The 11,658-nt window shown below is 34.5% G+C and overlaps 1 protein-coding gene across 1 annotated transcript; it reads right to left on the bottom strand.

Moving 5' to 3' along the window:
- Window positions 7,785-9,150, bottom strand: LOC18599943. Its single transcript, XM_007030145.2, has 3 exons — window positions 9,016-9,150; window positions 8,425-8,770; window positions 7,785-8,249 (listed from the first exon to the last, which is right to left on the bottom strand). The coding sequence occupies exons 1-3, from the start codon at window positions 9,016-9,018 to the stop codon at window positions 8,140-8,142; spliced, it is 459 nt and encodes a 152-aa protein (XP_007030207.2). The 5' UTR covers window positions 9,019-9,150; the 3' UTR covers window positions 7,785-8,139.

Raw genomic sequence — 11,658 nt, 5'->3', positions numbered from 1 at the left:
TTGAATGTGGGAAATTTTGTTTATATCCATCTTAACCAGACAATTTTTTTTTTTATGAAAGACTCAGATCATGGGATTAGTTAAAAGTCAAGATATGCTTGCTTTTTTGGATGGTAAATATGCCATGCCCGATCAGACTAGTCCAGAGTATATGCTTTGGAAAAAATTAAATTCTCTTTTACAAGGTTGGAGGTTGGATAACAGTACATTATCTGACGAATCACAAGAATCACAAGAAACTAGTCTAAAGGAGTGCTTGGACTTGTTGTTGGATTAGAAACATTGTTAGATATGTGGAATGCCTTAATGGATGCCTTTGCCCAAAAATCACAAAAAATGGAGTTTTATCTTTTACAAACTCTACAAACTAATAGAAAAGATAATCTCTCCATTCCTGACTACATCAGAAAGTTTAAAGCAATTTGTGATGACTTGGCTGTTATTAGAAAACCAATAAGTGATTGAACCAAAGTGGTTCAATTGCTCAGGGGTCTTGGCCATGAATATGAGTCATTTGTAATAACTATGATGAAAACTCCAATACCATCATTTTGCAAAATTGTTCCTTTACTTCAAGGACATGAGACAATGAAATCTGTCAACTTTCCTAATAGTTTTGGTTCTTTAAATCAAACTATGACTTTTGTTAGCCAACATTCTCAACATTAATCTAATTTAAGGATTTTCCACAATTGACCTCGACAACCACAAATTAATTTATCATCTCAAGGATGGCATTCTAGGTGCAAAACCCTTCACATCTGCAGCAAATGTCTCTGCCAAGCAAGACCAAGACACTTAAGCCTACAGTTAAATCTGCAACAAACCAAGGCATACTGCCCTTAATTGCTGGCAATGCTTTAATCAACTTTTAACAACCTGAAATTCCCTTACAAGCTCTAGTGGCCATCAATATATCAGATATTTAATATGAAACCTAGCATCTAGACAATAGAGCCTTATCTCATATGATTTCTGACATTGGTAAGCTAAATAAATTCACTTCATATCATGGACCTAACAAAACTATGGTAGGTGATGGACACATGCTAGACATTACCCACATAGGATCTGCATCACTTAAAATTGAAAAAAAAATTGACATTTAAATAATGTTCTTGTTGTACCTCAAATTAAGAAAAATTTATTATCTGTCAGTCAATTAACCTCTGATTATCCTTACACTTGTAAATTCTCATCTAATGAATATGTGATAAAGGACAATGAGACAAAACAGGTCATAGCAACAAGAAATAGAAGTGGAGGACTTTATGCCTTGCAACCAGATAACAGTTCAACAAAAATAACAACATTGTTCTCTAACATATTTCAAATTACTTCAATAGAAGTTTGGCATGCAAGGCTAGGACATCTTTAAATGATTGTCATTGATATGCTCAAAGATCAAGATTTAATCTCCAGTAAGACTATTTATAGCAATAAAGAACAAATTTGCTTTAGGTGTCAAATGGCCAAAGTATTTAGGCTACCATTTCTAAGTAGAAAGGATTTAAGTAAGGAACCTTTTTCTATCATTCATTGTGACTTGTGGGAGAAAACACATGTTGCTTTGTATTATCACTTCAATTATTATGTTATTTTTATTGATGAATGCACAAGGTTTACATAGTATTTTCCTTTGAAGAATAAATTTGATTTTTTACAATGTTTTATTGATTTCCATAATTATGTTGAAAATTAGTTTGAAAAAAAGATCAAAGTGTTTAATCTGATGGTGGGGGAGAACTCAAAGACACCAAGTTTAATGCCTATCTATCCAAGTTTGGCATTAAACACCAAATGTCTTGTCTTCATACATCACCACAAAATGGGATTGCAAAAGAAAATATAAGAACATAACTAAATTAGGCCAAACTATGATGTTTTATGGAGGAATTCCCAATTACTTGTGGAATAAGGCTTTTGGAGTTACAGTCTGGTTGATTCATAGATAACCTTCTAGAATATTATAGTAGAAGAACCCTCATGAGCTTTTATATAATAAAAAACCTAACTATTCATCCTTGAGAGTTTTTGGTTTTCATTGCTTCCCTTATTTAAGACCCTACAACAAAACTAAACTTGACCCTCACTCCTTACCATGTGTATTTATTAGATACAGTGAAGTATGCAAAAGATATAAGTATTATTATCCTTCAACAAAAAGAATGTTTATATCTCGACATGTAGTTTTTGATGAGGAAATATATCATTTTCAAGAACCAACCAAGCTATCTCTAACAATTGGACTACTAATGAAGTTACTTCTTTCAGTGAGTGGTATACATGTGTAGGTACAACAAAATTCATCACAACATCATCAACAATACCCCATTCCAGATTTCTACCAGTTGTTTATGAGCAAGACCAATAGACTAGTCTCGAAGAAAACGACATGGAACCTCCTACTTCTATCTAGGATATACACTTAAACCAATTTCATCTTGAGTCCTCACCAGATACAATCCCAACATCCACCTTCATACAATTTGATCACAACTTGTCAACCATAAGAGAACCTTTCAATCCACAACAACACTTTTCTACCCATGATAATCCCTTAGACTAACTTAACCATGAATTCTCTTCAACTATCATACCCTCTTCCTGAACAACACAAACTAATAGTCTCCCTTTACTACCCAATTTTAATGAATATTTCTCACCTACAACTTATCCTCTATCATGCACTCAAACAAAATCACATACAATGACCACTAGATCTAAAAGTGAAATTGTCAAACAAAACCCTAAATATGCATCGCTATCACACACATTCCTAGCTCACATACCTCATGAACCTAAAACGCTTAAAACTGCCCTTCAACATCTATGATGGCTTGTTGCAATGGAAGAAGATATTGTAGCACTTCATGCCAATGAAACTTGGGACCTTGTTCCACAAAAATTTGATATGAATGTCATTGGAAGTAAATGGGTTTACAAGACAAAACTTAAGTCAGATGGCACTTTATAAAGATTGAAAGCTTGATTCGTGGCAAAAAGATACTAGCAAGTGCAGGGCTTAGATTTTTTAGAGACTTTCTCTCCTGTCATTAAACCAGCTACTATCAAAGTGTTTTAACTAGTGCTTTAGCACATAAGTGGGATATTGGACAATTGGATGTAAAGAATGCCTTCCTCCATGGCATCAACTTTGAAGTTGTCTATCTTGAACAACCACTTGGATTTCAAGACACTAGTAGACCCAATCATGTTTGCAAACTAAAGAAAGCCTTATATGGTCTTCGTCAAGCTCCACGTGGCTGGTTTGATCTTTTTAGCTTATTCCTTCTTTCAATTGGTTTTTCTTGTAGTACTGCAAATTCTTCACTTTTCATTAAACACAACACACACAACATCATTTATCTCCTTGTATATGTTAATGACATTCTTCTCACAAGTAGTGATACAAACTCCTTACATGATTTTATTTAAACATTAAACAAAGAATTTTCAATGAAAGATCTTAGATTCATTCATTACTTTCTAGGTGTAAAAGTTTATAAGTATTCTCAGGGTCTTTTCTCAATCAAACAAAATATGCTATCGATCTTCTTACTAATGCCCAAATGCTTGATTGTAACCAATCTTTACCCCACTTCCATCAAAACAACTCTTCCCCACCACTGAACTTTCTAAAGATCACTATCTCTATCGAAGCATTGTTGGTGGCTTACAATATTTAACATTAACGAGACCAGATATTAGCTTTACTTTTAACTGTGTCTCAATTTATGCATTCACCCTCTAAATACCATTTTCAACTTGTTAAAAGAATTCTTAGATATGTTAAGGGCACTATGTCATTCAGTATTTGATTAATATCTCAAAATCCTTTAGTTCTTTGTGCTTATATAGTTGCAGATTAGGCAAGCTGTCCTTCCACACGACGATCCACTACTGGTTTCTGCACATTTCTAAGTGGTAATTGTATTTCTTGGAGTTCTAAGAAGCAATCTACTATGGCTCAATCTAGTGCTGAAGCTGAATATCGAGCTTTAGCCTCAATAGCAACAGAACTCACTTGGCTATCCTACTTATTGTGTGATCTTGGTCTCTATATGGTTTACCCAGCCTTACGCTTCTGTGACAACATATCAACTCTTTATCTCACTATTAATCCAGTGTTTCATGCTAGAACAAAACACATAAAGATTGACTATCACTTTGTTAGGGAAAAAGTGGCCTTAGGACCTCTCGAAACCAAGTTTATTTCTTCAAAGCTACAAGTAGCTGACATTCTCACTAAGGCATTACCTCGACACACTTTTGAAGCATTTCGTGGCAAACTTGGACTATGGTCTCCTTCCATGTCAAGTTTGAGCGAGAAAGTTGAACATTATCATCTCCCACAAACCAATAATAAATCAATCACAAACCAACGAGAAATCTCTCACAAAACAACACCAAATCACTCATAAATCAACAGCAAATCAGCAGTAGACATGACAACAGGTCAACAGCAAGATTAGCGACATGTGTTGCAATATTTTCGGTAAAGAAACATTGAACCAATTTTGGAAGATTGATACACCATCATTGACCCTATAATCTCTCCTTATTGTTGGACAAAGTTTCCTTATATAATGTAATTTGTAACCTATTTAAAGAGAGAAAAACCAATTAAGTTCTCAAGCAGAGAAAAGTACAAAAAAATTTATATGCTTATTTTTCTCTTGCTCTCTTATCTACTATCTCTCTCAACTTCTTTCTCTCCCTCTCCCTTTTTTATAAAGTTCTTCACGGAGCTAGTTTTAGTCAACACAAAGAAGTGTAAACGGAATCAATTTAAAAAAAAAAAGGTAAATTTTCAACATCCCTTATTTTAGCCCCCTTCTTTAATCAATTTAAGATACTTAAAAATAAAAAAAAAATATCATTCAAAGTAGATGGCTCCATTCCTTGTAATTTCGGCTATCGTGAGAAAGGGGAAATTGAAGGCAACTAAAATCCGGAGCTGAGAAATCAGTTTACCGTGCGACGTGGCGCGTTTGGACTAGTCTGCTGGTCAAGTGCGGTTGCTGTTGACAATTGCCTAGTTATCACCACCGGCTATTGAAAATAAACTATGAATAAGGCGTAAACAAAATCATATAATTAGCACCAAATTAACTCTCATTCATTCAATTTTCTTTGATTAGCTATAATTAAAATATTATTAATTCAATATTAAAGTAAGGAGAAAAGGCAATAGATATAACTAAAACTCAATACAAAATTTTCTCAATTTCTTTATTTTTTTTGAAAAACATATTCTCAATTTCTTTATAATTAGCCATAGTGATTAATTTTTTAAAAAAAATGTCCAAAGATTTCATTATTGTGAAGAAAAATTATAAAAGTCCATGAAACTGCAAAAAAAAACTAATTTTTAATTTGCTTCAAACTTTAAAAGAAAATTTTGTGAAAATAGGATTCAACCAATTTTGAAATTGTACTTGTGTATTTGATTTATTAATTGATGCATGATTTTTTACCTAAAGAGTAAGATTCTTTTTTCCCATTATGAAGAAAAAAAAACCATTCCTGAAATTATTTAAAAGGAAGGTGAGAGGGAGAAGAACAATAGAATGAAGAAAACCAACAGATGAACAATAAAGACCAAATAACATTGACAGTTGGATTGAGAGCGAAAGTTTGTTTTCATTTATTAAAAAAAAAGAAAGAAAATTTGTTTGTTTTAGTTCAAAAAAATATAATACCCATTATTTCATTTGACAGAAACATATCATCAAAAAAATTTTAATCATGTATAAGTGTGGGTTTTGATATAATCTCCACAATAAACAAGTAAAATTGAACGATTGTAATATTAAAGTGAAAAACATTGTAGCTACTTAATCTACTAATTCGGTAATAAAAAATAAAATATTATAATAAGGTGTAATATTCGTTTCTAGAAAAAATTTAACCTGTTATCTGTCAATGCACGCCAATAGCATTGGTCACAGCACGCCCACCATTGGCGACCAAGACTTTTGGAAAGAAAAAATTAAGTCTAATCGAAAAAAGAATAAAAAAAAAGATATAATAGACAAAATGCAGCAAAACAAATGCAGATGCAACTTGAGAAAAGTCAAGCAAATGGAGCAATAGCTTTGCTAATATAGTCGTCCGTCTATGGGGCCAATGCTCGCACAAATTTACCAAAATCGAGCGATTGCTCCCCAAGATATCTAGGTGATTATTCCAACCTCATGAGTAGTAGCAAATGACATGCTTTAGTTAGGATGCTAAAAGGGGAATGGGCAAAAAAACTGTACACTTGCAAAAGATTTTGCTGCACAATAAGCCATAGGGAACCGGCTGCACAATAAGCCATAGGGAACCGGCTATCATTTCCATGACCTAAACAAAAACCAAACTAGCAACAAAAACAGAAGCCTTAACCAACTCTAATTTTGTGGGTCATTTTTCTCGGTTTCATCGTAACCTTCCATGATCAATTCCTTTCTTTTTTTCTTTTTTTTTTTTGAGGTTTTAACGTCAAACAAGAATGAAATGATGAGTTAAGGGTGTTAGATGGAGAAACATTATGAATGATCTAAGCTTGTGAATATCTGATCATCCCAAGGAAAAAAATTGAACCTAATGGCTTGATCGAACTGAGGCAGGCCGCTGTTGGAGCAACAAGCCGGTAATTGAACACTCAGGTTCAACTCAACACAGCTGCGACAAAACTAACCCTTTGATCATATCAACACCAAAGCTCAGCTTTTTCTGTGCTAAAACTAGACAAAGGTTCTTTTACAGAACACAGATAAAAAGGAGCATAAAGGAACAGTAGTCCTTTCTCAACATGTAAGAAAGAGTTGAGCTTGCAGACCTGTCTTAATCCTAATGACAAGAGAGAAAGAAATAAGGCGATACCTCTGAGGAGGAAGTGATAGCGCGGTTGTGAGGCAATGATGCAAAACATTTCGCTCCAACCATATGGTATATATATAGGAATGAAAGGTTTAGAAATTTATTTACAATCCAAGCCACTTATATATATTTTTTTATTTTTTAAAGTAAGAGCAGCCAAGCATTTTGTCGTTTTGTTCACTCGGCCTCCGAGTATTGAGTTTTTTATTTTTTCTTCAGCCGGAAGACGGCAAAAGGGCACTTACCAAGCGAGCCCTGTTCCGAGTGAACTGTAAAAAGACCCAGCATGGCATGGCTGTTCTCTGATTCGAACTGAAGCATTTATCGAGCTCCGCAGATATTAAGATCCTGAAGGAATTTACAATTAAGAAAGGTTTGTTTTAATAATCCAGGAGCAAACTGTAAAGCAATCGTATGCCCGGTTTTTTCCTTCAATTCCCACGTATGAGAAGCCATCTTTTACAAGAATCGGGCTTGGGAGCAAATAATTTCCTCTTTCAATTATGAGGTCTAAGCCCGTGCCAAATTGGGCCAGGTTTCCATGGGCAGCTCTAGTTGCAACTTTCTCTCTGTTTTAGTTTCAGGACCATAAATTAACTTTTGACACCAGTAACTAAAAGTACCATGCTTGTCTATGAATGACGCTGTTTAATTACTACCAAACGGTTAAAAAGGAAAGAATATAACCTCAAAGCCTTACATCTCCAACTTGTTCATAATCTTAAAGCCTATACTTAAGAATTCAATTTATATTTCTTCAATAACCATCTTGTTGGGTATTCACTTACACAGACTTTGTAACCCAAATATATTTCAATTCTACTCAAACATGAGTAAGTAAAACCTAATTTTAAGGAAAAAAATTCAACATTAAGTTGAGAATAGAATTATCACTTGTTTTGGACTATCAAAGCTAGAAGCACATTTAAGTTTATTTAGGATCTATAGAAAATGGAGGTTCCGGCTAGCTTGTTACTCAATGGATCCAACACTATCCCATTTCTACAAGCACCAACTTGCTACTAAGTACTAATAATAAAGCTGTACCTGTGTTTCAAGCAGCAATTTATAAACTTAAATACACACAAAACATGCCTTTAACGCACTTGAAGAAATCCAAATTTTATCAGCACCAAGCAAAGTACAAGTACTTGTACACTAATTTTTCATAATTATTCCTAAAATAGATCATTAAATAGAGTTTTCCATAACCCACCAATGACCCATGACCCTACTTACGGCGCGCAGCCGCCATTTGCACCAATGATCCTACTTAAGGCGGTCACCATCGCAACAGCCGCCCTCTCCACCAGCGTTGCTGCCTTCACCGCCGTCACGCTCTGCTCCTTCAATAGTGACATCAAGATCGTAACTCTCACCTGCACCAACAACAACCATAAAACCGTTAGCAAATTCAAAACAGAGTGTTCACCACACAGCCGGTTTAATGTTTAGCTCCGGCAGGTGATCGTTTTTTCAATCCAATCGGTTCAACCGATCAAACTGAAGTAACCTTCCGCTTATGAAAATATTGCAGAAACTTTTTCTTTTTACCGTAAATGCCGCCAAATCCTTCACCGTTCCAGCCAGAGTTGCCATCACCCTTCAGCATAGAAATAATAGCGTCCATCATAGCTTTCTCATCAAAATTCTGAGCAATCTCGACATCGTTATTCTCAACAGCTCCAATGAAAACCATGAAATCATCAACCAATTTTTCCTCAATTTTTATCTCTTGAAGCATCTCCTCCCTCTTTACTATTAGCATCGAGCGTTCTAGCTCCTTCTCTAGAAATGCAACTTCATCATGTTTCAGCGACTCTTTCATAAGCCTTGTCTTCTCTCTCTCCCATTCCAATGCGAGACCCATAGGGATCGCCTCAAGGAAATTTCCTGCATCCTGTTTCACCAAATTTCTATTAGGAAAAAGAAAAGAAACAGAAAAATTAAGCTACCCGGTTTAATAGAGAAAATCAGGGTAAGTGCGGTGAGGAGCTTCAACCGCACCGCCCGTGCCATACCAAAGCATTGAATTTTAATTTGGAAAAGTTTAGCTTTATTGGGATAAACATACTCGTAACAACTTGGCAAATGAGAATTAAAAAACAAATAAAGGAACTGAAATTGTAGAGATAGAAAGCTGACCATGTCAGAAAGATTGAGCAAATAGAGTAACAGACACTTGTAATAACAGAGCTATGCCCGAGTCGGACACGCTCTTGGAAGAGAAAGAAAAGGTTATACTTCTGCCTTCTGAGGATGGCAAAAAATAAGGATCCGCTGAGACTTTTATACCCTGGGTTCCAGCGTTACAAATGAGGAAGTATGGACAGTTTCATCGTTGCACTCACGCGCCTAGTTTGGGTTCCAACTTTGGAAATGGGGGATCTGCGGGGAGTTTCATCGTTGCAAACCACGCGCGCCGCCTTGTTTGGGTTCAAGCTTTGCGAATGGGGAGCTCAAGCTTAGACCTATTATCCTATGTCTCTTTTTGTTTTTTTCTTTTTGGTTGGATGTTAAAGATTAATGAAATAATGGGTAGGCGAGCTTGATTTTCAATTTGACTTTGTTAACACCTTGGTTTTTTGGCTCTTTCTCTAGAAATTTTATCAAGTCTTGGTGAACTTAATGCTAAAGCTAAGATGATGATAAGTCATAGTTTTCAGTATTCTGTTTTCTTCTTTTAGTTAAAGGAGAGAGTGAAAGATTAACGTGATTTCACGGTAGGATGGTGTAGGACACTTAACGTTAAATCAAAAAGAGGACACCTAAGGGGGCACATAAAGGAACAGGGGATTTCTAGTCTTCCGTGTAATAATTCCCGATACGATTCCATTTTTAAAGCTTAAAGCTTAACGATCTAATACGGCACCTTTTTATCTATTCCATTTTGCGCATGACAAAAAGGCTTTCCAAAATCTTGATTGAAGCCAGGCAATCATTATTGAATGGTGGAACTTATATACATATTTTTTTTTTGGCATCTGCATAAAATAATTACGAAAGTATTTGACAAACATCAATCCACGATCACTATACATTTTTAATAGTAGAAAAGTTTCTCACAACTCCACCAAAAGTCAGTTCTATTTCTATTATATCACTTTTCATACGGAAAATCACTGTATAAAAAATAAAATTAGAAAAGCACTTAGGTTTTTAATCTCATAACTCATATACTCTTTTATTTATATGTTTTTTTTTATATTTTTAAAAGAATGAAATCCCAAATTATTGAATGTGATAGACTGATAGCATAAACAAGAAAAACAAAAAAAAAAAGAAAAGAATCTCTCTCTCTCTGCGAGAGAAAAGATATAAAAACAAAAGTCCAGACATAATATTCCTTCTTTAACTCTCACTTTTTCATTTGGCACATGAAGTGAGAAAGCTTCCTTAGCGTGTTGACTGTACTGAGGGATAATGATCTTTAGGATGATAACCCGAGTCCTCTCTTTCCCTCTTTTTCCCGGCCCATTCCCTTGCCTCCTACAAAAAGAGAGAGATACCCTAAAATTAGAACTAGTTGGGAAGTACTGTTGAAAATACTTAAAAAGAAAAACAAACAAATGGTGTCCATTTTCATAGTTTGCATAATAGATAGCTTGATAGCTTTTGCAATTAACTATTTTTTTTCTTACGGAATTGTGGATTGTATATATTGAATATGATTCTTAAAAAAAAAGAAAAATAAAGAAGAGATCAAACTTTACCGTTTTAGCCAAAAAAAAAAAAAACTCTCCTTTCTCTAATAATTATCGTCATTTTTATTTGACATGTTCAAGAAATGAAGGCCATATTCAAACTAAAAACACTATTACTACTCCAAAACTTCAACTTTTCAATCAATTTAAGAAACTCAGAAAATAATATAAACCGTTTATATTTATATATTTTGTGGTTTTTCAAAGATGGTAATAATTATGTTAACGGAAAAAATACTACTTCTTTTTTTGTTTTTCATTTTTTTAAAGGGGTTTGGAAATCTGTTAAACGGGCAGCCTGTCCATCAGTCAAAATAGTGCGGTTTGCTTGCGACGATTGCCATAGGGAGACGATAATGAACACCCATTGAAAACTACTTAGCATGGTGTGAATGGAGTTATATATTATTATATTTATCAAAAACAAAGAAGAGTCAATTTATTATTACTTCTATAGTCTTAACTCATTTACAAAAAAGTCTTATGGGTAGTCTTTTCTCAAGTCATAGATCAGCGTCAAAAACATCAATTGGGTCTACATAATTAAGGTTCACGTAAATGTCAATTTAAAAGGTTTTAAACTTGCAATTGGTTTAATAGTTACTACTATTACTTTCTAGTTTTTGACCCATGTATACATATTATATAGGAATTTTTATTATGATAATATGTTTTTTCATTTGAATTCATTGCACTATTTAACTTTTGAATATATAAGCATAAAGTTGCCTTGTGCTCAAAACAATACGGAAAACAAAATTCAATCAAATGAAAAGAAATATGTGCGAGGATGCTAGCCGCACCGGTTGTGGGGGAACCATAGAGATTGCCTTACATATATTAAGAGATTGCCCGGAGGCAAAGCCAATCTGGAACAAAATCCTAACAGGAAGTCAGCGAGAGAGGTTCTACAACAGAAATCACTCAGACTGGTTTGATCTGAATTTGTCTTCGAGGACGTGAAAATAATCAAGAAACAAGAAAACGGAGGTGTTGGAGGGAACCAGAAAAGGGTTGGCATGAACTTTATATTGATGGTAGCTGGGATCAGCCAAAAAACAAAGCCGGAGCTGGAGGAGAACTC

Source organism: Theobroma cacao, chromosome 5, assembly GCF_000208745.1.
Source record: "Theobroma cacao cultivar B97-61/B2 chromosome 5, Criollo_cocoa_genome_V2, whole genome shotgun sequence".
NCBI lineage: Eukaryota > Viridiplantae > Streptophyta > Magnoliopsida > Malvales > Malvaceae > Theobroma > Theobroma cacao.
This window is presented reverse-complemented; position numbering and strand designations above follow the sequence as displayed.

Excerpts from the sequence above, each read along its gene's own strand:
- LOC18599943 (XM_007030145.2), bottom strand. Across the intron at positions 8,250-8,424 it reads AGGATTTGGCGGCATTTACG|GTGAGAGTTACGATCTTGAT; the intron begins GTAAAAAGAAAA and ends TTGTTGGTGCAG.